Genomic DNA, 26,034 nt, shown 5'->3' with positions numbered 1-26,034 from the left:
TTTCAATGCTCTTCAGTCTGAGAAGCTGCAGTGTTTTCTCCTTCTCAAGCCCGCGGTGCAGCTGTGTGTGTTTGTTCGGGAGAAGAACATAGTGATTGACAGTTGGTGTCGCTCTTTTTCTATGGGTTTTAGAGAAACAGGAAATTGCAAGATGATTTGCATGTACGTAATTTGGAAAGCTGATTTACGTACGTGTACATATTAAACTGCAACATTATTGACGCGCAGGTAGAGAAGAAGCGGAGTGACTTTTTTAGCCAATCAGAATGCAGAACACAATGCACGATGCAAATCCGTGAAGTAGCGAAACCGTGAAAAGTAAACCGTGATATAGCAAGGGATCACTGTATAGCCCAAATTCACAACAGTAGTCGTCTCGATGGGCTTCGTATCGGTAATTGAAAAAGTTAAACATAACCTCAAAAGGATCATAAATACATAGAATTCAATAGGAAAGTACTAAAATGAACTAACAAACTGAAAAAACTAAACTGGGCATCCCTGCCCTTAGACCCCCCTTCGCGGTAAGGAAAAAAAACGGACTCTGGAAAAAACAAAGAAACCTCAGGCGTGCCCACATGAAGTAGGGATCCTCCCCCAGGACGGACAGGCGATTTACCAGACCTAAATTTAGTCAGTTTATACAGTTGAAGTAATTTGAAATGTGAAAAACTATTTGTTTCATTAAAAGTATCTTTTTTTAAAGAAAGGCGTCAAAATTTTAGTTCTGCAGTAGATTTTTGAAGGTGTTATTTTTATTTTTTTTAATCATTCAATGACACAAAAACTTCAAATTGAGATGGACTTGTTTGTTGCAGGACTTTAACTACTTTAATCAAAACAAGTTATGATAGCTGCTGTTATTAAACATGAATCTGGACTTCATGGTTAGAGTTCATTCCCTTTTTTTATTAATAGGAACAGGTTGAGGCTGCCAGGAAGGACCTAGACCAGGCGAAAGAGGAAGGTCTCATGCTTCACCCTTCATCTGATGAAGACGATGACTTCTCGTCAAAACCAGTTGCCGCTGAACCTCCCCACCCAACTCCTGCTCGACGCGGACGTAAACCCAAGGACAAGACTCTCACTTCAACTCGCGCCAGCGGTCGACTTCGTGGAGCATCACCCGAAATGGAGCCAGAACCCACAAGCTCAAGAGAAGTGCCTGAAAAACTCCGGAGAGGACGAGGATCAGCCAGAGATGGGGCGCCTGCAGCACAGTTTCAAACAGAAGGTCACAAATCATCCTCATCTACAAGGCAACACGATTCCTCCAAGTCCTCGAATGCAGCGTCTCCCTCAAGAGATCAGCATAAATGTCGAGCTCAGCCTAACCGCTCCCATCCCAGCCCAGTGCCTTCCTTCACAACAAGCCCTCCTTCTGGAGGAAAGCAGCAGATGGCTGCAGAGGCTGAAAGTAGAAGTTCTAAAGCAGGGAGAGAGGAAGAGGAGAAGGAGAGGAGAATGTCTGAGTCATCTCTGGACTCCAGCTGTGCAGCAGACCATCTGACAAAAGAGGATGGCGTGTCCCCGCCCTACTCAAGGTCCCCTCGTAAGCGTCAGTCAGCTGATGGAGAAGTGCTGCAGGGCCTGGTTGATGATTCTCCCTCAGCCAAGGTCCTGCGAAAGCTCCCAGGGAGGTTGGTCACAGTGGTGGAAGAAAAGGAACCTCGCAAGAGGAGACGGCGAGGGAGTGACACAGGAGCGGGAGGTTCCTCAGAAGATGTTCCAGTGGAGGAAAACGCTGCTGGATTATTCGATGAACCGCACAAAGAGGACACACCCCAGAGCCCTGATGGAAAGTCCAAAGCAGCTGAGGAGAAATCTCCTCAGAGCCAAAGTTCAAGTTTGCTGATTCATAAGCAGCCCGTCAGAGGTTACCCCCCTTATTCACCGCCACACCTTTCTCCAGACATGCCTGTGCTGAGAAACCTTCCTGTACGATCCCGCATGGCTGCTCAGCTGGGGGAGCAGCAGCACCTGGGCAGGGGAAGAGGTGCAGGCCAATCCAAGAAAACCGACATCTCACCTGGCAAAGACGCAGCTGCAGCCTCCACAGAGTCTACTCCAAATTCACTTGTGACGCCTTTGAAAAGGAAGAGGGGCCGCCCCCCCAAAACTCCTCATGTCTTACCTGAGACGGACAGTAGAGTGACTCCCTCACTACAAGCCACTTCCGTGAACGAGGAAGGAAACCCCCCCATTTCTTCAAAACGTAAAAGAGGTCGTCCTCGCAAAGACTCCTCAGCCACGGTAGACACTGCAGTTGAAGCACAGACCCCCGTTTCCAAAAGCAACGCTGGAGCAGAGCCGAGAGTCCCATCAGAGACCCCCCCTGCTGTGAGCATTAGCACCAGTCAGACCCCCCAGTCTACCAAAGCTTCTGAAATTAAGACCGATTCAGATACATCGTCTGCTTCGGTTAAGGCACCAGCTCCACCTGCATCCCCAGGTACACCTGTACCGACATCCACCCAGGTCTGTAGTTCCACTCCAAATCTCCAAACACCATCAGCTCAGGTTTCATCTCTTGTTCAATGTGCCATCACTGCTGCAGCCCCATTACCCCCAACCAACACCATCTTAACTCCTCTCTCTGGGTCGTTAACAACCGTGGTTTCCACAGCTGCTGCAGAGTCAGACTCTGTCAGCACCATCACTCATGCTCCACCCGTGTCCCCTCCCACTGCAATCACGTCGTCTCCACAGATGAGCACTGCAGTCTCGGAAACCGAAAGTGTTGCCGCTACAGAGAGCTTCCTCACAACTACAACCCCTGCTGTTCAAGACTCAAAACGAGATGTTGCAGCATCTGCTTCACCGCTAACCTCCACCCCGACAACCAGCCAAGAGCTTTCTGAGACTTTATCAAACTCAAATTCACAACAACCTTCGTTCACAGCAACAGAAACTCCTCTGAAAACAAAAGCTGACTCCTCAGACTCCACACCTGAAGTTTCACAGTCAAGCACATCAAACTGTTGCCCACCCGAACCTATCAAGGTTTCTACAGCCACGCCTGCCACAGCACCAGCACCATCTGATGAAGATACGGCTACTAATGCGAGCGCCACTGCACCTCCAATTCCATCAGCTTCACCTGCTTCAACAGATGAGACTGCAGAGCCTGAGAAGTCCTCCACCAACTCACCCAGTCCAGCTCCAGCCAGTGATCTTCTCACAACATCTGTCAGTTCTGCAGCTGAAGAAAAGATTACATTCACGTCTTCACCTGTGGCTACAGAGGAAAGCAGAACATCTGTAACTCCCACTCCACCCCCAACTGCAGAAACCGATGCTGAGATCACACCATCAGCAACAACCTCCACCGATGTCACACTAACTCCCATCACTGTTGCACATTCTCCAGGAGAACCCACAGCTGTAACGTCCACAGCACCTGTTGCCCCAGTTCCTTCAACAGTTGATGCAACCACGGCCGTAAAGAACAAAGAGGTTCTTCCTGTGTCAACCTCACAAAGTGCTGCTCCCAATTCTCCACCTGAAGCTAACTCTGCATCTACAGGAGACTCCAAAGAGGTGTCTGTAACAGCTGACACTGAGGCACCATCAGCTGCTGGCTCTGAAGATGCATCTGTGAAGGAACCTTCAGAGTCACCACAGGAGGACACAGCCACAGACACGGAAGTAGACTGCATGCCGGAAAGCCAAAGGGTTGAGAGTTCACCTGAGACCAAACACTCCGAGTCCGGAAAAGGCAAAGAGGGGATGAAGGAAACAGAAACGACCACTCATCAGAAGGAAGAGCCTAAGCAGCAGTCAGTGGAGGATGGAAAACACCAGAAAGATCTCAACCAAAAAAGATCACTCAGTCGGCAGAGTAGCCAGGAGTCTGCTTGTTCCTCCTCGCCGTCATCTGGGTGTTCAACATCCACCCTCACTCGTCACGCCCACCATAAAAGGACTTATGAAAACCGACACCCAGCCAAGAAGAGGCGGATAGACGTCACATCAGAGGGAGAAGCAGAGAACAAAATGGAGAAGAATGAGGAAGGAAGTGAAAAGGAAGGTACCACCACCGCCCCTCGAAGGAGGCGGTCCAGGTCTTCCTCTTCCTCCTCAGACTCTGACAGCAGTGAGAGCAGGAAGCGGATGACGCGTTCGGCTAAGCTCAGGCTCCGAGATGAGGAGACAGAAAAAAGCCAAAAGGGTAGTAAGGCGACAAAACCTGCCCAGAACCCGGACAGAACCGCTTCCAATGCTAACACATCTACAGGAGGGGAGTCGGGCAGTGACTCTTCGTCTGTCAGGATTACAAGGAAGAATGCAGCGTCTCAACCTGTGCAGGACAGCAAGGCTCAGACCAATGTGAAACCCTTGCTGCCTCCTGAGCCGGAGGTTTTGGGAAAAAGATGTTCAGCTCTAAATGCTGCAGCCAAACTTCTGGCAATGAAAGGCAGGGTGGACACTCCAGGCCACACTACACGCAAAGACCCAGGAGCCAAGCCTACCGCCACTTCCATCGCCTCTTTAGCGGAAAAGAAGCCTGTGCCGGCCTCGTCTCCAAGCAACTCGGTTAGTCACCATAAAAGTGCTGGCAGCAAACCTTCAACACCTAATCAGACGAGCCGCCCTCCATCCCGCTCCACCAGACGCTGTCCTGGAGATCTGGTTCCCCCTCTAGAAATGGAGTACAAAAAGCCCAAAACGGAGGACAAGGACGGTGTCGGGAAGAAGGCTTCAAGACGAAAGGAAGGGGAGGGAGAGAGGCCGTCCTCGTCGCGAGGAAACAGCGCCTGCAGCAGCATCAGCAGCGACGGCGAGGGTGGCGGCCGCAGCAGCAGAAGCCGCAGCAGCAGCAACAGCAGCCAACGCACCCACAGCGTCAGCTCCCAGAACACTGAGCACAGGTCCTCGCGCTCCCGCGCCACCTCCTCTGGGAGCGACAGGGACCGCAGCTCTGAGCGGGCCAAGAGCAGGGACAGAAAGGAGAGACATGGTCAAAGAAGGGAGAGCAGGTCGCAGAAACTCCCTCCGGAGCTCACAAGCAGCTCAGGGACCGAGGGGACTCCGGACAGGGTGCTGCGGAGCGTTGCCGCCCTGGCAGCGGTGCAGGCGCGCTCACCAGCTGCAAGCACTCGCTCCTCCTCTGGTCAACAGCGCAGCAGCAAGACGTGAAGTGGGCAAAGGAAAACAAGACAAGAAAAAGAAGAGCGCACGCAAGAGTGTCGCAAAGCACGATAGGAGAGCATAACTCTGGTTGCTGCTTTGCCTCCACTCTCTGAGGAAACGATGGGAAGAAGTGCTGCATGGGCCAGGACCTCCTACCTCTTGGGCCTTCATCAGCTTTGAATGTTTGGGGGGGTGGAGGCTCAGGGATGCTGGACTGACAAGCAGTGTAGTGCAACCATGAACAGTTGTAGGTGGTGCAGTGGATGAATTCACCACCAGGCGCAAGAGGTAACAAGCGGGTTAATACATGTACTGTAATCATTAGACTGGAACTCTGTGTATTCAGACAGATTTATTCGATTCCCTCTATTGGAGTTCCAGCGACCAGCTGAATCGAGAGTCTGGAGGTTTTAGGACGGTTGATTTTTTGAGGATGGGTGAAAGGTTTGGTCAGCTGTTTCTTTGTAGTCAGTTGATAAGTTATGCATATTTTAATGTTTCTTTCCTGGTATTAGGAAGAGAAAAAACAGGCCTGTCAGTGTGGCTGTACTATGCTGGAGCTCGTCTTTGCTTGGGCCCCTTCATCAAGTCATTTGTGTTCTTTGAAAATCCAGCCTTGCATTTTTCATTTGCACACTCAAAAAAAAAAAAGAAGAAAAAAAATAGTAAAAATAAAGAAAAGGCCCTCAGCCTTTGAACACATTGTGGTGTAGTGACATGTTTGTACATCAACTAAAGTCAGTTAATTGGTTCCTGGTAACTCAGTGTATCTCAACTGTTTGGAAAATGTATTTTTTTGAATATCCTATCTTTACAACAAGTTATCGCTGCAATCCACTTCATGCATTTATTTTGAAAGGGCAAAAAGAAGTGCCTCTTCGGCCAAAATGGTTTTCAACCTTGAATTGCCTTGTGAAGCACACGGCACTGGGGTGACGAGTTCATTCAAAGAAACTCAAGCCCCCCCCACACCTCTTGAAAGCCCCCCCTAGCATCAGTGCTATCCTAATTGTCTGATTTTCCACCAAACAGTTTGCCATTCATCGCTCTTGGGTCATGTATAAAAGGAAAAGAAATCACATTACATGAATAAAATGTGAATAAATTTACTGGTGCAGTTCCAGATGACTGTAATTGTCGATTTAATTTTGAGCAAAGGTGATTATTACCTGGGGGGGTGGGGGGGGTGGGGGTAATGGGTAGTTCTGGTGATGGTCTTCTGATTTCTTTTGCCGCATTCCTTTGATCCCTTGTAATTCCACATTGTTTTACTTGAAAACTAAGACAATTACAGTTGAATAAAAAGACCAAAAATTAGTGACGGTTTGGTGTTAAAGGTTTGTCGCTGTATTTCTGGTACATGTGTGGTCAGAACGTTTAAAGGAAAAGACTTCAGTCTCACTTCCTGGAGACTTTTTCATGTCATGAAAGTAGATTTTTAAGCCCAGATGCCACGACTCAACTTCATGCATAAATTAAAACCGTTTAGATGTTTATAAAGAAAAAAAAGCTGACAATGACAAAGTAAAGGCAGAGTATTTTATTTAAAAAACCAAATATTACAATGCTTTAACAGCTGAACAGTGGGAAAGTTGTCTCCTTCAGCTAACCTGGAGCTAGATGTTGTCATTTTGTCTCTCAGCAGGTCGTCTGAGTGTCAGGAGGTCACAGAAACCCTCAGAAGGGTTTGGCAAAGAAAGCTGTGCCGAATCTTTATTAAGAGGCTACAACAGATCAAAAATCCATCCCTTCTTGACAGTGTTGGTGCTCAGCATCACATTCTTAAGTAGACAGCATGGAGAAGGCACAGTTCTGAAAAGTTAAGGCTTAGTTATGAAACAACTCATTTTAGTAGCAGCTTAGAATGTTTTAATAAATACAAACTGGGGTTGGCCTCGTTGGTGCTAAGGGATTTACTTTTCCCTATTTACACTTGGAAGTCCAAATGCTCAAGATAAAAAAAAATCTCTGTATGATCACAATCTGTTATTTACAATATTAGTCTGTTTTCCGTTTATAAAAACCTGTTAAACTGATTTTTACAGTTTCACAGTGGAAGCGTAACAAAAGTGAACAGATTTCCTGAGATCAATACTGCAACTGCATTTTTTAAGCTCACTTTCTGTCTTTCTGTGAAAAATGGGGGTTAAACAGAAGAAATCAGGAACGGTATGTTAGTTTTGCAGGAAGAGACTCCTTCCTTAAACAGAAATGAAAATGCAAACATAACTGAAAATCTGACCCAAAAAAAAAACGCTTCATTACAGAAAAATGACTTGGAAGGTGAGGAATAGAAAACAAAAATGTTCAGTGACTAAATTCACCTGTGTGGACTCCTCTTACACACAAAAAATGTATAGATAATTTATATTCTATGTATCCAACATGCTGCAGGCAGTGTCAGCGTCCGCTTTTACTATGTGAACGTGGACACGACGGCGATGACAATAATGAGGAGGAGGATGGCACAGCAGATTGCGATCCAAAGTTTTTTCTGCAGTAAAAAGAAGAAACGGTATCAAACAGGTTGGTATTACAAAAAAAAACAAAATCAGATATACACAAAATATTTGCATGAAATCAGGGATCAAAAATAAAAGCTAACCTTAAATAGTTGAAGCTCTTAAAAGAAGAACTATACACTTCTGGTAAATTTGCAATAGCATTTTTTAAATTAAATTAAGTATCTGAAGGACCACAAATTGAGCTAAATCTCTCCACAACATCCTACCAAAGTGGAATAAATGATTCACATAACAGCTGCTTTCAGAAACTGAGCTCTTCTGCAGCCGTCTGTGCAACTGAAAATGTAAAAAGACATTTTTATCCATCGCCTTTGAAGTTAATTCTCAATTTTTATAAACACCTGCAGAATGTAAAGCGTTTGGAGACGGAACCACTGATCTAATTAGCTGGTGATGACATCCCACCAAACTTTAAAACATGGCTTTTTGAATGTGAACTGTTATAACAGGGTTAAAAACTGTTGATCTGAAAATACGAGGACTTCTGATTAGTTCAGGTTTTAAACCAAATGAAGGCAGAAAAAACTGATAGAAACATTTTAAAACCTCTGCCACTCTCCCAAGTCCCCATGACTACATATTTATGCTTCAGTCTGACTAAAGATACTTTAGAATGTTTTGATTTTTGAATGAAAAAGGGACTACATTGATAAACTACTGCTGCTCTGCAGACCCCATGTCCTAGAAAATGACTTTTCTTTTAAATAATTTGGCTAAAAACAGCATAATCCTAATTAAAAGACTAAACGAATCAAAAGATGATTGGAGTGGGGGTTTAAATTTTAGGATGAGTCTGGAGACTCAGTGTTTTGGTTTGTCAAAAGCAAAGAATGAGACGTTTGATCCGCTCTCTAAAATTGAAACCTTTGCACACAATTGTGAAAGTGAGATTTAAAAAAAAAAAAAAGGAGAACTGCAAAGTTCTTTAAAAAAATAAAATTTCAAAAGCATTTCTATTTGTGTTTTCAACAAATCTAGCGAGGCCCAAACAGGATCTCTCCCAAATTGGATTCATACCAAATCTGACTCTATCACATGCTTTTTTACAAATAAAACTCATTTTATGGGGTGGACAGTCAGAAACTTTTGTGCATGAAGCACCGATCAGGTGTGTGCCGGTTAGGCTCTTTGAAGTGATGCTTTGTAGGGACTGATTGAGTGCAACAGGTGAGGCCAGACCATATGTCAAGTCATTTAGTGTACCTTCTCAACCATGCCAGGATAAAAAAATGAATATATTAGTTATCAAACTTTAGTCTAAGTTAAAGCAAAATTTGGGTCATAACTCATTTCTGTCACCAACTCTGTATTTTCAGTTTTTTTATACCTTTGATTAACCCAAAATGTCAAAGTTTTAAACAAATTAAGAAACTCTGTGAATGTCAGAATATCGAGGATTTATTTGTTTTGAAACAGGAAGTCAGAAAAATTCAGCTTCCTGTTTTGCACTGGGTTCAAAATGCTCCATGATTTACACCTACCTTGCGAGCTTTGTTCTGATATGTGACGGCCTGTTGCGTGTTTTTCGCTGCGCTCTCCACGTAGTCGGACGACTGCTTGATGTTCTCTTCGATTCTGTTGACCATCTCTCCCTGGAAGACACAAAAACGCCATGATGGAAACCTATATCGGATGGAACCAGCCTGAAGGTCTGTTGGTGTTTGTGATACCTGAGCCTCCACCTCCATGGCGAGGTACTGGAACATGTCGTGCAGGTCTCTGACGCTCCGCTCCAGCTTCAGGATCTCATCGTGCCGCGACTCGATCTCATTTAGGGCTTGTTTAGTAGCTTTTGCATCATTTAAAATCTGTGAGCCACAAAAAGGTCCAATAAGTAAAGGAAAGAACCCAACCGAGCTGGGTGTTTGGGCTAACATCCCTCTGAGGAAGGCTGCACTAAGCATGGGTCTTCACGCCTCAGCTACTGTGACACTAAAGTCTGTTTCTTACCAAATCTGCTGTCCAGTTAGAGCAATTCGAGAGGTGACAAGAGAGCAAACCTATCATGACATGTTTCTGAGTGATGGAAAACAGCTGCAGCGTTTCCATGACGACACCTCTCGCACATCTACTCACATTTTGAGTGAAAACATCCGTTTGGCCGTTTTGAAGCATCGTGTCCAGTTCCTCTTCTGTCACGTTTGTGCCGGCTGGAGACAGAACCAATCAAACAGTGAGTCACATGTTCACAAAAGCACAGGTGAGGAAATACTTCGACGTCCCTGAACACCAACAGACGGCCTGGGACAAGAAAGCTCACTTATTTTAAGCTGCCTCTGTATTCTCTCCACGTTGCGATCTCTGTACTTGGCCTGGATGGTGTTGCAGTGGCCCATTAGCTCCACAAACTCCTTGGAAAGTATGGCATGCTGGGAAAAACAGACCAATTTATTTCACACAAGCAGCAAGGAGGATGCAACAGTCTAAATTTCTGCATTTAAGCCTATTCTGTCAAATAGATAAAATTATTGTTTAAATATGTAAAGATGCTACCTGAGTGCGCTGCATCCGGACATTTATGGGAATATATTTGCCATCATCGTCCGACTTTTTGGATTCAATACCTCAGTTGAGACGAGAAGAAACTTAAGTGGTTTGAAGACAAAATTCTTGATTTGAACTCCCAAATACTCACTTTTCAGCTTCCTCTGGATCTGGCTCGCTAATATTTTGATCTCTTCTCGAAGAGTTTGAAGCTCTTTCTTCATACCTAACCCGAGAGGAAAACAGCATTCATGAGCACAGATCCTCAGTTTGAGAGTTTTCTGAGCAGCACGCCGTGGTCGAAATAAAACACACAACGTCAGAAATTGAATGCAACTGGAGTCTCAGGATGACATTTTTTTTGTAAGATGTGTGGAAATCTACGAAATACCACTAAAGTTAGCTGCATCAGTTCAACACATTTACCACAAAAAAAAAAGAAACAACAAAAAAGGAGAAGAGAAAGAAGAAGGGTGTGTTGAAAATGTCAAAATAATTGTCCTCTTTTTTATGATTTATTTTTGTCTTGATACTGTGAGTAAACGTTAGGATTTAAAGACAGAGAGAAGGGAGGAATTTATGTTTGTATTTCTTATTTCTTTCACAGCTCCAGCAGAGACATTTTGGACGGTACAAACAAGTTGTGGGCTCCTGCCATGTGTTTGGCCCAAAACAAACCAAAGTACAAGGAGATATTCATAAAAATGTTTTTAAAAAATTGTTTTTTATTATTATATTCCTTTCATTTTTGACCACCTTTGTGTGCTAAAGTATCTGCCACTGAGAAAAATCACTAAATCAGGAGTTGATTGATCAGCAGAGAAGCATCAGACACCCTCATGAAAGGAGCTCCCTTAATTGCATTTTGGAAGAAGACGACAAAGAAAAACATGTTCACTGCGATCCAATAGAGAAAACTAATCTGTAACATATTTGGTGCCCTCATTGAGCCTAAAAATCTGATTGGAAAGGCGCCCCCAACTAGCCCCGCCTTACTCTGGTGGGATCCCTGTGAAAAATCTGGAGAAACGTCGTTCTAATCCTAAAGTGCAACTACACTGATCCTCTGTTACAAAATGCAACACGAATTTATCAAATTCATAAAGTTGACGTACTCTCCTCTGGCAGCGCCACGCCCAGCACCGTCTTCTGTTTGTTCTCCAGCTCTGACACCATCCTCTTTAAGTTCTGCAACCCCTCGTGGATTTCTTGCACCTTAGAAAGAAGTTTGTAAAGTTTTAGGATTAACAGGCAAAATCATCTTCCCAGACAAACAGCTTTAACTGCAACTGTAACATCCTGACCTTTTTTGATCAGAAAACTTCAATTAATGGGTTGGGAAATGCAGTGTTTGTATAAAAAAAAAAGAAATCCAAGGAAATATTAGAACAAAGATCCCTCTGCTGACTCTTATTTTAGAATCTTCTCAAGGTTTATAGATCATAATGGATCCTTGACTTTAAATAAAATCCATAACTGCCTTGACTTTATGATTTCATCTCTCTTTACTTAGTTTATTTTGATTTCCTCACAAATGGTTTGGATTGAAAGACATGCTCAGAAACTTTTGCCATCTTGATGGTATCTGACTCCAGCCTCCCTCAAAGAAAAACATCTGAATTTTAAAAATATAAAGAAATTTGGAGAAAATAGAAACACCATTATTACAAACCAACACCTTTGAACATGTTTCATTTAACTGATACAAAAAGTATCCTAAGATTTTCTAATGTGAGAAAAAAGTCAGTTGGATAAACAACTGTGTGTTATTGTTGGTGTCCGTCTGACTCTTTCACTCAGCCAAACTAAAATAAAAACCTGAAAAGAGGATTTCTGTTGCTAAAGCCCTTTTATTGTTTGGGGGGGGGGAAATGCTTAGCATAGAAATTATTTTTTCCAAACAATTAAAGTTCAATCAAAACTTAAAAAACCTAAAAAGTTAAACCGTGATAATATATGGAAATGCTTCTCTTTACTTCTTTCTGTTTTAATGTTTCTCTTCTAGATCATTATAACTACAGTTTGCAACAAGTTGAACATCATGATCATAATTTATAGCAGCTTCTATGACACTTTATTTAAACTTTCTTTTCAGAGATTTTCAAAATAAAACATGGCATTTCTTTCCCCTCACTGTAAAAGTAATGCTGCTTTCGTGGACAGTTGGTAAACTGTAGCATCAAATAATAAGTGGAGGTCTTACACACTAAAGATGGCTACAATCAACTAAAATGTCAAAACTTTATGGACATCTGCATTTTTCCACTAAAAGTCTTTTATTTATATTGTTAAGTGCAGCCCTACATACAGGCCAGTGTTTGTTGTCCGTTAATGTTTCACTCATATTTAAAGCTTCATAGTTGACCTTTTATATTTATTTACTTTCCTTTTGTTCTGGGATTAGAGGAGAATTTAATGTCGGCAAAACAATTGTGTGTGTTACAGCTAAACCTTCAGCTCTGTCCTCTGTCTCATAAACATGAAGCAGAGGCCCATTGGAGGAGCATTTCCCAGGACATCCGGTATCTGATAATACTACAAATCATTTGGAGGAGCCCAGATCGAAAACTTGGATGATCACCTTTTTGAAAAAAGCCTCATTCTCCTTATCTTCCTTTGTTGAAGAGCTGCCAGGTTTGCTCATCAAAGCCGTTTTCTCCTCGTTCTCCTCATCTGAGGCCTCGGCTTTCTGCGGTGAGGTGGACAGAAACACACAAGAGGAGGATGAAACAGAGCTGTGTGAAGGTGCCGGTTCAGATCTGCAGCCGGGAGCCCTGCCCTTATCCCGGCCTGACAGCTTCCTTGGAGGAAGAACTCAAGCGGACGTTAGCAAAGCAATATCGCCACAAGTGCTTCCAAGCGTAGAAAATAAGGGGGGGGGGGGGGGTATATTGTTTTGCTCTCATATGCGGGCTTACAGTTAATAAATAATCAGAGACCGAAGCATTTCAAAGTTCACTTAAACAATCAATACAGCTAGGTTAGCAAGCTAACGCTATTGCTAACACACCAACTTTAAAACTTACATTATCTAACTCTTTTGTTCGATCCCGCATTTTTGATGTCGATGTTCAGAGTTGGTGTCGGAAACGCTGCGAGCACGCGGCCGAGGAAGGACAACGGTTCCCAAGCAACAAAAGCTGCGGACTTTCCACTGCTGTCATTCAGCAAGTTTAACTCCAGAGCAACAGTTCTCACAGTTCTTCCTCTGCGGTTCAAACAAACAGAATTTAATCGATGGCGCCCCCTTGTGACAGACACCTTTACTACAGGCAACAAAACCTGCTTTGGTTTAATTCAATTGGAATAGCCAGAACCATACTATATTTGTACGACGGAGTATTAGAATTGACAGAGTATTACTATATTACTTATGATTATATACTATTATTTTATATTACTATTGACAATAAGAATAAATAGCAAATATGATTATGAAATTATAATATAAATATGAGAACGAAGTCGTAAAATTGTGGGGAAAAAGTCAACATTTACCAAAAATAAAGTTGAAAATGTATTATTTAAAAAGGAAAAAGTCATGTTTTTTTAAATTAAGGTTATAACTTCATGAAACTAAAGTTGTGCAATTACAAAAAAGAAAACAAAAAAGAAAAAATCATAATCAAAGTGATAGATATTCATCAAATTTCTCTGCAACATCATTTAAACAGGAACCATTTAATTGTCATAGTTGAAAATTTTTAAAAACTAAATTTAACACTTTACTTAAGAAAAAAAGCATGACATCTCTTTGAAAATTGCAAGTTTTTACAGTTTAAACATATGACTTTATTCTTGAAAATTGTAAAATTTCTTTTTGATAATTGCATGACGTTTTTGTAGTAATTGTTTTCTTAGTTCTTCTAAAATGTAAACTTTTTGTATTTTACACCTTTTTTCATATATAAATGTTAATTTTTCTGCTTTTATAGTGGCCATAATACTTTGTTGTTCATTTGACATATGAACAAAATAATATGAATCAAACATTTTGTCAAATTAAAAATTAAAACAAGAGTTAAAATAAGAGTGAACAGAGATAATACCCAGCAACAATCTCTCTCCACTCTTTCACATATTCTGTCGCCTCCTCTTTTATTAAGTTTTTTGGGAATTCCCTAAATTACACATGCGCTGAGCTCTAAGGAGTGGAAGACAGATTGAACACAACTGCAGCGCCATCAGAAAATATTAATTGCAACATGTCCATCTTATCACAGTCTCCCCACATCATCTTTGGACCTGCAAAGCCTTTTCTCACGGATAACTGACACAGAGCGTCCTTTGATTCCGGTCTTGACACAGATACCACATAGTTCTCATGCTGATCTTGGGAAGACGCTAAGATAGTCGGTTTCCTCCCAAGAGTTTCACCTTCACCTTCCTGTGAAACAGAACTTGGACACAAACACTTCTGCATGTATGATTATATTACCTATAGAGCTAGGTAATACATAAAAGCAAATATGAGATAACTTACCGGTATATACATTTTTCTAACACATATATTAAATCTTATTGCTTTACTTTGAAGAACATGATTTATCTTCTGTGCCACACATTATCTCTAGATTTTAGTGCTAACCATAACCTCTTTGTTCTGGGATTTAACTTGATGCAGATTTTTTGAGTGCAAACCATCAACAACTGCTGCTGAAGAGTGCCAGAACAAAGATGCATGACCGCCAAATCATCAGCATAAAGCCTGTGATTAAACTACACACCCACTGTCATGCATTGAGCTTCCCAAAGATGTTGTCCTCATCAAAAGGTATAGAGGGCAGCCTTGTACCCCAAAAGGATAAGTGTAACCGGTCGCTTTCTGCGTTGTGCTGGTTAATATATGGTGTGACACAGTGTTACCTCTTGGAGAGAAGCCTCCCTTTATTCTGGTAATAAAACAAACAGAAAACAATACACTGTGTGATCCTGCCCACTCCAGTTCCTATACAAACAAAACAAATCGACATTTAAGCTTTAACAGTGAATCCCCAAAATATCTCTCCTGAACCATCAATCCCTTTTAATCATCACATCACAAGTTAGAAACAAACATTGCTGTAGTTATACAAATAAAAATTAAACCCAAAAGGGCAATAAACAATAGGATGTATTGGGATTATAAAATGATTTTAGGATGATGGCACCCACCTCTCTGACAGGAGGTCATACAAAAGGGGGTGGGGAACAGTAGCCTTTGGAATATATAGGGGAGTCAAAAGAAGTAGAAGAAGAAGAAGAAAGGAAGGAGGGGCTATGACTAGTAGTGTAATGCAGTAGTTTGTTGGAGATCCCTCAGGTATGGTAACCCTTGAACAGATTTTGTGCTATTATAAAATAAGATAAAGGCTGTCCCGGTTACACTCACCCCTCCAGAATAGCACAAAATCACAAAAACTCATGTCAGCACATTTGCCTTAAACCAGAAACAATACATGTTCCAAAAAAAATACCATCAACAAAATGGTCAAAATGCCAGGAAAATAGCTACCCAGCTACACGGTCCAGATACTCTACAAACAACGTGAGGTGCCATTTACACCTCACATAGATTGAACCATATTGACAATACCAGGTAGAGAGTAAAAGAAATCAAACCAAATAAACTTCAATCACAAAAAAAATAGGAAGCAGTAGTAGAAAAAAAACAATTACACATTTACAGTACTTGTATGAACATACCGTGTATCAAACAATGCTTCAACTTGGGCCATAGATTCAATCAAACGGCAAACTGGTTTTATAATCCTACCAAACCGGGAAGTAAGCCGATGACCCATATCCAAACTTTCCCCGTCAAGGACGGAAGTGATGGGAGAGACAATGTGAGACTCACTGAGGGAATTATCCGTAGCACCAGCTCCAATCGACCCACTGGGCTCTGGTGGGGGCAGGACAAGACCCAGGGCAGATTCACCATCAAATGAGGCAGATGATTGTTGCCTAACCCAGGATGTGGTGCGGTCAAGTACATTTTCTTCGCTGCATGAAAGAGAGCTGATGAGGGGGTGCTCTGCATGTACTGCCTCCACAGCTGATGTGCCAGTGTCGCACAGGTCAGGAACTGAAAAGGTACTAATGACACTGCCACCAGAACAGACAGCATCACCAGCCAAGCGTACATCTAGTGGCAAGAAGTTCACGTTCAGCAAAAGGTTACGATGCACCACACGCTCATTCCCTGCTCGGTCCCTGATACGGTATATGTGAAGAGCAGGTTTGGAAGCCACCACTGTGTAAACTACTGACTCCCATTTATCTGAAAGCTTTCGTTTCCCCTTTGCTCTCTTATTTGCCACCAGCACCTGATCACCAAGGGAAAGCGGTAGACCCTTGGATCTCTTGTCATACTGGTCACGCTGATGTTTCTGCTCCCTGCTACTATGCTGCTGGGCCAAAAGCATGGCGGAGCGAAAGTCGTTTGCCAGCGACTTGACATAGGAGTCATAGTCACATATGATGTCATCTTGAAGGACATTTTTGAACATTAGGTCAACTGGCAGTCGGGGGACCCTCCCAAACATAAGGTAGAATGGGGCAAAGCCTGTGGTTTCATGCGCAGTACAGTTGTAGGCAAAAGTCAAGGACTGAAGCATTTGTGGCCAGTTCTGCTTTGACTGAGAGGGGAGAGACCTCAACATATTGCCCAAAGTGCGGTTAAACCTTTCTGTGGTCCCATTACCCATTGGATGGTAAGGGGATGAGTGTGATTTCCCCACACCACTAAGTTCCAGAAGCTCTGCAAAAAGCTCACTCTCAAAATTTGCTCCTTGGTCAGAGTGTATGCGCTGAGGAAACCCATAGATACAGAAAAATCCATCCCATAACTTCTTTGCCACTGTCTTAGCTGTCTGATCATGACACCGAAATGCATGTGCTAACTTTGTGAAATGATCTGTGACCACAAGAACATCAACAGACTTGTTGTTTTTGTCCTCAGCTGACCAGAAGTCAATGCATACGAGTTCCAATGGCGCAGAAGTCTTAATGTTCTCCAAAGGAGCTCTTGCAGCAGGCTCTGGGGTCTTACTGAGGACACATCTAGGGCAGTTCTTCACATAATCACACACATCCCTATCCATGTCAAACCAGAAGAAGCGATGACGAGCTAAAGAGAGTGTACGTGGCTGACCCTGATGACCCGCATAGTCATGCACACCGGAAAGAACAGCAGATCTCAAGGAGTCAGGCACAACAAACTGAAACCTCTTGTGTTTGGTCAGGGGATCTTTAGAGACTCGGTAGAGTACACCATTCAGAAGTGTGAGTTTGTCCCACTGCTTTAAAATCCTCAGTGTCTGCAGGCCCTCATTACAGCGTTCACGTCTTGATGGTCTGCGCTTCCGCTCAACATAAACGACGACTCTTGATATGACAGGGTCATGCTGCTGGTGAGAAACAAGACTAGACTGTGACAAGGTAGCAGGAGCATCCGCAGCAGGTGGGGCTACAGACGCCAGATAGTCAGCAAGAGATGTTGCTCGCAGCCTAGAGGCAGAGTCCCAGTCACAGGCGGCAGACAAAATAGAAGAAACCTCTCTTTCTGACATGGAGACATTGACAGCAGTTGAGAGGTGGGTGCCATCCAATGTCTGTGGTTGACAGGTCAAATGGAAAGCCTCCTGTACTGTGTCATCTGTGATGTCACAAACCTGATCGAGCAGCCTACAGTATGGCTCTGTCAAAAGGCGTTGAGCGACAGGTTTTACAAATGGGCTCCTGCTCAGTGCGTCGGCCACAACATTCAGCCTGCCAGGGACATACTTGATCTCAAAGCAGTATGGCGCAAGCTTGGAGACCCAGCGCTGCTCACAGGCGTCAAGCCTTGGTTTAGTCAGGATGTATGTGAGGGGGTTGTTGTCAGTCCAAACAGTAAACTTTTGACCTTTAAGCCAATGACTGAATTTATCACATACAGCCCACTTTAGAGCCAAAAACTCGAGCCTGTGAGCAGGATACTTTGACTGACTGCGACTGAGAGTTTTGCTCGCAAAAGCCACAGGTCTTGCCTTGTCCTCACCGATAGGAACTTGCGACAAGACAGCACCCAAACCATCCATAGAAGCATCTGTGGAGAGAATGAAGGGCCTCTCAAAATCTGGATGGGCTAGCATCACACAATTGAGAAGTGCAGCTTTCAGGTTCTCAAATGCACTCTCACATGCTGGAGTCCAATCCTGAGGGGTCAATACTCTGTAGGTCCCTGCCCTCCCACCTGCATTACCTCTAAGTCTTCTCTTCTGGCCTGCAGTAAGAGTGAAGAGTGGCTTAGCAATGCGTGAGCACTCTGGAATAAAGTGTTGGTAAAATAAAACCATACCAAGGAAGGACCTCACTTTCTGTTGAGATGGTGTGCAACCATCAGGGTTCATGAGGTCTTGCTTCTGGAAACTGGAAATAACCTGCACTTTATCCTGATCAACAGAAACCCCAGAAGCCTCAATCACATGTCCTAAGAACCTCACAGATCTTCGAAGAAAGTGACATTTCTTCTGTGCAAGCTTTAGGTTATTGGCTCTCAGACGACGGAAAACAATCTCTAGTCTCTGCAATGCCTCAACCTCTGAAGGTGCAAACACCAGAAGATCATCAAGATAACAGAGAAGACTGGAAAAGTTCAAGTCACCAAAAATGCTGAGCATCATCCTCATAAAGGAAGCTGGACTGTTACAAAGACCCTGTGGGAGGCGGTTGTACTCATAGAGGCCCAAAGGTGTTGTGAAAGCCGTGTAGTGTCTGTCAGACTCATGCAGGGGAATGTTGTAAAACCCAGACGTCAAGTCCATGGTACTGAAAAGGGCGTTACCACCCAGGGCAGCAAGACAGTCAGACTGGTGGGGCAGTGGATGAGCATCCTTAACGGTCTTAGCATTAAGCCAACGGAAGTCAGTGCATATTCTTAAGTCTCCTGACTTCTTCCAAACCATAACAAGGGGTGAAGCATACTCACTGACTGACTTGCTTATGATGCCTTTCAGTTCCATGTCAGATAAGACTTCCCGCAGCTTCCGATAGTGTGCTGGGGGCACTCGTCGATAGGGCAGACGAAAGGGGTGGTCATCGGTTAAATGAATACGATGAACAAAATCCTTCACCTCACCACAGTCTAGCTTGTCTCTAGAGAAGACATCCTGATAGTTAAACACGAGTTCAGCCAGTTTCCTTTTCCACACATCAGCCACCTCACATCCATCAATATCAATGTCATCCAAACCACAATCCCTAAGTTGTTGGAAAGGATCACCTCCTGGAAACAATGAGGTCAGCGAAGCAGTAGCCTGACCATGCTGCATTTCACATGTGGCTTGAGTAAAATACAGATCTTCAACAGCAACACAAGGAAAGACATCAGCAATTTTAGCATTGCGTCGCAACGTCACCGTTGCTTGTGTGGGATTGAGGACCTTGAGTGGAACCCAGCGATCGCCCCACATAGGTGTTATGACACGACCTACCAGGATGTTTTTTGGAGTGGAGCGGGCAGATGAAGGCTCCACAATCACAGTGCTGCCGGGCGACACAGAAGAAGAGGGGGGTAACTTCCCCCACACTACATATTCTTGGTGAGGCAACAAAGTCACCGCCTGTCTCAACCTCACCGTCCCAATCTTATCAGGTAATTGAGGACCTGACCACCTAGAAATGCAACTTAGTAACTGGAGAAACTGTTCACATTCTGGGTTTTCATTAGTGGAAGTCACGATCTCCCAATATGTTGGATTAGACTTCATTTTCTGAATGATGGGCCGAAGCACGTTGCTCCCAATGATCAAGTCATCCCTCTGTCCAGGCACCACGAGTGTGGGCACATTAAACCTGAGTCCGTAAATCTCAATGTCCAAATCATAAATACATTTTGGTTGAGTGACGAGCCCTCCACAACTGACAAGCACCACGTTTTCAGGAATGGCCTTGGGATTCAAAACAACACCAGCATCCTTCAGCCTAAGCTCTGCTGACTCACTCAGTGTGCATGACATGCTCCCCGAATCAAGCATCCCCCTCAAAGCAGACTGGCCACCAACAGACACTGTGGCAAAAAAAAGTTCACTAGCACCCTCAACTCTCTGAGACCCAACATAAACCACTTTTTTTTCTTCAGAAAAACTTTGACAAGTGTCAATGTACACAGAGCGAGAATCTGGAGCAGATGTGAGGGTTTGGTCATTATGGTCCATGCTGACCCTCTCATCACATGGACATCCTAGTTTAAAGCAGGGCTGGAGGTGGAAGCTACTGGCATTGATACAGGTGAGACAGTTCTCGGACAATCACGCTTCATGTGGCCAGAGCCATGGCAGTTGAGACACAGTCTGAACAACCTGCAGTGAGAATGGGTCGAGTGTTCATCTGAACCACAAACCCTGCATTGGGTTGGCTGAAATCTCTGCGAGGCTGGAAAATTTCCAGACTGACGTCGCCCCCGTTGGCTAGTTGTAAGAGACGCAGAACATAAGGAGAGGACTTTATCAAACATATCCACCATCTGTTGAGAAGGAAGGCCAACTTCAGGTGGAGATGGAGCAGATGTTACAGGTGCAGCGTGTAAAGGAGGCAAAGAGTGAGCAGGAGAGGATTGCAGATGACACACAGGGGCTGAATACCCTGAGCTTGGTTCTACCAAAACTACGGGGGTGGATGATGAAACATTAACTGGACTGACAGTGGGAAGACCAACAGTCTGGCATTGAGTGTGGACATGGGCACCCCCGACCTGTTGTGTGTGAACCCGCATCCCCCTAATCTTCCTGACATGCCCATCCAGGCGCTTCTGCACCTCAGCTGCTGTCCATTCCTCGGGAGACTTGACGTGAAACAACAGTGCAAGAGCGGGATCGGGACAATGATTAATGAACATTGTAACCACCTCTGCTCCTGGGTCTTCCACCCGCTTCCCTCGCCTCTGGAGACACTCATCTACAGCATCAATAGATTTGTTTAGACGAATCCAGTAATCCATTGCGTCCTCATCAACCCGCGGCAAAGTGTTATAAAAGTCTCTCATCGGAAGAGCAGAAAATGTCAGTTCACTGAAATTGTGTTTGAGAATATCAAAGACGGCTATAAACATTTCAGTGGGACTCAGCGCGGGCCGAGACCGAAGTGACACTTTAACTACATCCCTGGCTTTACCAGCCAGCCGGGACATGACAATGTCAAACATTTCTGCAGGGGTCACACATTTCACCCTGGACATGTAACATTTCATTATATCCTCCCATTCCTGGATCGAGAACGCATCAGACCGATCACCTCTAAAGTATGGGGGAGCCTTCACATCGGACTGAACAACCACCCGCAGCTGCGATAAGTCATTGTGACTACAGTGCTGGGATTGGCTGTCAGCAGGCTGAGGCTGGGGTTGGCTGGGCTGGTGCATAGCAGTGAGATTCGCTGTAATATTATCACCAATCTGCTTTGCCAAATCAGTAATCATGTTACTGAGAGCGTCATTTAAGACAACCTGACTGGGCTGAGTCTGTGGTGTCACAACTGGCGTGGAACTAGCAGCAGGAATGGTGGGGTTCATTAGTGACTGGTCAACAGAGCTCTCAAAATCACATGAGGTAACTGTCCTGCCCCTCCCAAATGAAACAAAATGTTGACCCCTTCCCATACTGAAAGAAACCTGACGACCCAGGGAATTGTGTTCAGCCATGTCAGTGGTAAAAACAGCACTCAAAAATCTCACAATAAAACCAAAATAAAATAAAATAGCTGGTGAAACAGTTCTAGTTAGTGTTAAGCAAACTTAAACAATATAGAAAGTCAAAATCAGTAAAAAAAAAAAAAAGTCGGAAAATCCCTCAAAGTTAACCTGCAAGTCCCCACGCAGGGATTAACGATCCAACCTAAAGGAGCAGAATGCGCACGCTCACAGCACCTGCAAAACAATACACAGGGCACAGTGTATCCGAGAGCGACAGAGCAGGTGTCAGGCGTTGGCGCGAACTCAGAGCTGCAAGGCCAGCGGAGGGGTAGCAGCGGCGGGTCAGACGTCCACTCCTCCGCGATGTGACGGGTCAAACGGCACCAAGTGTAACCGGTCGCTTTCTGCGTTGTGCTGGTTAATATATGGTGTGACACAGTGTTACCTCTTGGAGAGAAGCCTCCCTTTATTCTGGTAATAAAACAAACAGAAAACAATACACTGTGTGATCCTGCCCACTCCAGTTCCTCTCTGACAGGAGGTCATACAAAAGGGGCTATGCCGCACGCGGCATGCTAGCTTAAAACCTTATACAGGCTCTGTAACACATTTTACACTCACATTTTTCTCATACATACCTGGTAATAAAACAAACAGAAAACAATACACTGTGTGATCCTGCCCACTCCAGTTCCTATACAAACAAAACAAATCGACATTTAAGCTTTAACAGTGAATCCCCAAAATATCTCTCCTGAACCATCAATCCCTTTTAATCATCACATCACAAGTTAGAAACAAACATTGCTGTAGTTATACAAATAAAAATTAAACCCAAAAGGGCAATAAACAATAGGATGTATTGGGATTATAAAATGATTTTAGGATGATGGCACCCACCTCTCTGACAGGAGGTCATACAAAAGGGGGTGGGGAACAGTAGCCTTTGGAATATATAGGGGAGTCAAAAGAAGTAGAAGAAGAAGAAGAAAGGAAGGAGGGGCTATGACTAGTAGTGTAATGCAGTAGTTTGTTGGAGATCCCTCAGGTATGGTAACCCTTGAACAGATTTTGTGCTATTATAAAATAAGATAAAGGCTGTCCCGGTTACATAAGCAACAGACCTAGAAGAGCCCTTCCTGGATGTTGAATGTAGAAATGTGTGCTGCATTCACTGTACATTAAACAGGACGTTGAAACAATAAATAAATCGAAACATTTACGCCACAACAGTCCTTTCCAGCCACAAGAGGCCACTGTTTGCCATCATAAACAGCTACGATCCTGAAGAAGGACTGCATCAGGTTGATTTGTCTTCCTTTGACATTTGCTCCCTCAATGTACATTTGAGTCTGAGGGATACTAACATGTGAGATCTAGCTGTGGATGATTGTGAGTAAAAGTAATTTAGGATAAAACTGACAACGTTTTATACGATAATGTGAGATTGAGAAACCCTTTAACCACATTAAACCATGGCTAAAACATGTTCAAATTGGCAACAAATAGTGTATGAACTCAATGAGAAATCGCTGACATCTGAAGGACAGAGAATGACTCTAGAATTAAGTCTAATTTCTGTTAAACAATTGCATTTGAGGTCAACTATATTTAGTTCATATTTTGTGTCACAAGTTGTTTAGACACAGTCAGACCTGATCTGTGCTCCTGGAGAAGTCAAAAAAGTAAGCAGAATGTTAACAAATGAGGAACATTGAACAAGAAGCTTGACAAAAATACTATACATTTGATGGTTGACTAATAACTGTGTTAACAGTTAAAGTTGTAGCACGACTGTGTTTTGGTGCACCTTTAAAGCACTTGGTGTTGTAATTATGGCTTTAAAGGCTCATTAAAATCCAGCCTTGCACCGTTTAGCAAAGATGATGAAAGACAGTTTGGAAAAAAAGGCAAGAATTGTCAGAATGGTAAATGTGAAGAAGATTTTGTGGACTCCCAAGTAAGATTTGAGGTTTGCATTGACACCAAAGTTCCTTCATTTTTCCTCATCAGCATCCTTATGCTGTAAACATTCAGCCAAAATGCATACATTTGAAATATTTTTCTGTTGTTTTTTTCAAAGTTCAAGTCCTCTTCTGCATCCCTCACTTCTGGTGTCCCTCAAGGCTCAGTTTTGGGACCTTTATTGTTTATGTTATATCTGCTGCCTTTGCAGCATAATTTCAGTTCTTTTACTGATATTTCTTACCATTTTTACGCTGATGACGTTCAGCTTTGTGTGTTTTCAAACCCCAGGACATTTTTAAAATACAGATTTTACACACGTGTCTGGATTCAGTCAAGTGTTGGATGAATGATAATTTTCTCCAACTAAATGAAGCCAAAACTGAGGTTCTAGACTGTGCTCCTGACAGTTGCCACCCCCGGATAGTCCAGTGGCTTGGTCCACTTGCTTCCTTTATCAAGCCCTCAGTCAGGAACCTCAGAAACTCTAGACCCGGTTTTTTCCCTTGACTCTCATGTCGGGTCACTTGTTCGCTCTTGTTTTTATCATCTTAAAAACATTGCAAAACTGAGTCCATTTGTGTTGCATTCTGAAATGGAAATGCTCATCCATGCTTTTATTTCTTCTCGTCTTGACTACTGCAAAGTCCATCATCATATGTTTGAGCAAAAAATCTTTAGAACGGCTCCAGGTTGTCCAGGTTATCCAGAACGCTGCTGCAAGACTTTTAACCAATTCATCCAAGTTTTCACACGTCACCCCGTTATTAATCCAGCTGCACTGGCTCCCCATCCGCTACCGAGTGCATTTTAAAATCCTGGTTTTGACATACATAGCTCTTAATAACCAAGCACCGGTCTACTTAAAAGACCTTTTGCAGCCGTACACTCCCAGCAGGTCCCTGAGGTCTTGTGATCAGGGTCTGCTGGTTGTTAAGAGAACCCGGTTGAAAACTAAAGGTGACAGAGCTTTTGCTGCAGTGGCCCCATCCCTCTGGAACTCCCTTCCTCTCAGCCTCAGATCTGCAGACTCAGTGTTTTCTTTTAAAAAAACGGCTATAAACCTATCTTTTTAAAATAGCTTTTTCTTAATTCTTTTTTATATTCTGTGTTTTACTGTGTTTTATCTTTTTTTTTTACTGTGAAGCACTTTGTGATTTTTAGCTTGAAAGGTGGTATACAAATAAAGTTAATTATTATTTTCTCTTAGCTGATAGATTGAACAATAGAAAGACAAATAAACTGTTTGGTATGTAGATCAAATGATCATAATTGATTAAAACATATTTCGGTTGCAGGGAACCAGTCATGTTATCAAAGCAAACATCCCAACCAGAAAAAAAGCTACAAATATTTAGATTTTAAAAGATTACCACAGTGAAACCTTCATTATGTGCTTTATGCTGGTTAGGTATTTTATAAAAAAAAAGTTAACACTTTAAAACATGTTGTGATAAAAATGAAGGCAATATTTTTCAAAGCCAGGTCCCTGCTTTTATGTGATTAATAAAGAAAACAAAAATACAAAATGACAAAAACATTTCCCAAATTCCTTGGATTTTATGCAATTTTACTGTGACCCTTTTCTTTTTGAATATGTTTAATCTTTGCAGCATTTCCTGTTTCTTAAAACTTCCATTATGGCTCATGCCTTTGCTCTGTTGCTTCACAGTGAGACGGCTGTGGTTTGCATGTTCTCCCCACATTTGACTACTCTTTCTCCAAGCAATATGGCCCATAAAAAACAGTCAAGGAAAACACATTTTATAGGATAATTGATGTATCTAAATCCTCCCTTTGGCGTTAGTGAGTTGTCTGTTTATCTGGTGATCTGTCCAGGAAGTATCATGCCTTTGTTCTGGGATGGTCTCCAGCTACAGCTGTGGTGGCTTTAGTGAGTTTACAAGCGACTTTTACTGCTTGAATGCTGTACTCACACACACACACACACAGACACACACACAGACACACACACAGACACACACACACACACACGCACACACACACCCCCACACACACAGACACACACACACACACACACACACACAAACATGTCTGGAAGCAAATTTTATTGTGAAATTCAGGTGTACATTACAGAAAGTAAAAACAAAATATCCGAAGACAATAAGTAAACATTTAGGTCATAAAATGTAATCTGACAGCCATTTTTGCTTTGGTTTGTTTCAAGCAATCAGAATAACAATGATACTTAAGAAAAAAAGAAAAAAGGGATACCTGTACATATTTACAGTATGTCAAACTTTTCATGATCAA

At 43.2% G+C, this 26,034-nt stretch overlaps 2 protein-coding genes and 1 long non-coding RNA gene across 7 annotated transcripts in view; 1 reads left to right on the top strand and 2 right to left on the bottom strand.

Moving 5' to 3' along the window:
* Positions 1 to 6,256, top strand: part of srcap (Snf2-related CREBBP activator protein) — a 33,842-nt gene extending 27,586 nt beyond the window's left edge. For all 5 annotated transcript variants that reach the window (XM_011488406.4, XM_020711945.3, XM_020711943.3 and 2 more), the window contains one exon: positions 919 to 6,256. In XM_011488406.4, coding sequence (XP_011486708.1) covers positions 919 to 5,139 — 4,221 coding nt within the window. In that variant the 3' untranslated portion in view covers positions 5,140 to 6,256. The remainder of the gene's footprint in view (positions 1 to 918) is intronic.
* A 402-nt stretch (positions 6,257 to 6,658) lies between these two features.
* Positions 6,659 to 13,369, bottom strand: stx4 (syntaxin 4). The gene is made up of 10 exons (XM_004080657.5): positions 13,169 to 13,369; positions 12,724 to 12,831; positions 11,258 to 11,357; positions 10,294 to 10,368; positions 10,152 to 10,222; positions 9,919 to 10,027; positions 9,735 to 9,808; positions 9,329 to 9,466; positions 9,140 to 9,250; positions 6,659 to 7,627 (listed from the first exon to the last, which is right to left on the bottom strand). The coding sequence occupies exons 1-10, from the start codon at positions 13,196 to 13,198 to the stop codon at positions 7,550 to 7,552; spliced, it is 894 nt and encodes a 297-aa protein (XP_004080705.1). The 5' UTR covers positions 13,199 to 13,369; the 3' UTR covers positions 6,659 to 7,549.
* Positions 13,370 to 15,004: 1,635 nt separating this feature from the next.
* Positions 15,005 to 22,905, bottom strand: LOC144987984 (uncharacterized). The gene is made up of 2 exons (XR_013651675.1): positions 22,434 to 22,905; positions 15,005 to 22,266 (listed from the first exon to the last, which is right to left on the bottom strand). It is a non-coding gene; the product is annotated as an uncharacterized LOC144987984 (long non-coding RNA).
* Positions 22,906 to 26,034: the final 3,129 nt, after the last annotated feature.

The sequence above is a fragment of the Oryzias latipes genome, chromosome 19 (genome assembly GCF_053564925.1).
Source record: "Oryzias latipes strain Hd-rR chromosome 19, Olatipes_Hd-rR_3.1".
In the NCBI taxonomy this organism is placed as follows: Eukaryota; Metazoa; Chordata; class Actinopteri; order Beloniformes; family Adrianichthyidae; genus Oryzias; species Oryzias latipes.
This window is presented reverse-complemented; position numbering and strand designations above follow the sequence as displayed.

Coding starts and splice junctions, on each gene's coding strand:
- stx4 (XM_004080657.5), bottom strand. CDS start 13,198: ATGCGGGATCGAACAAAAGAGTTAGATAAT. Junction 10,369..11,257: donor CGTGGCGCTGCCAGAGGAGA/GTACGTCAACTT, acceptor CTCTCGGGTTAG/GTATGAAGAAAGAGCTTCAA. Junction 9,251..9,328: donor CCATGGAGGTGGAGGCTCAG/GTATCACAAACA, acceptor TGTGTCTTCCAG/GGAGAGATGGTCAACAGAAT.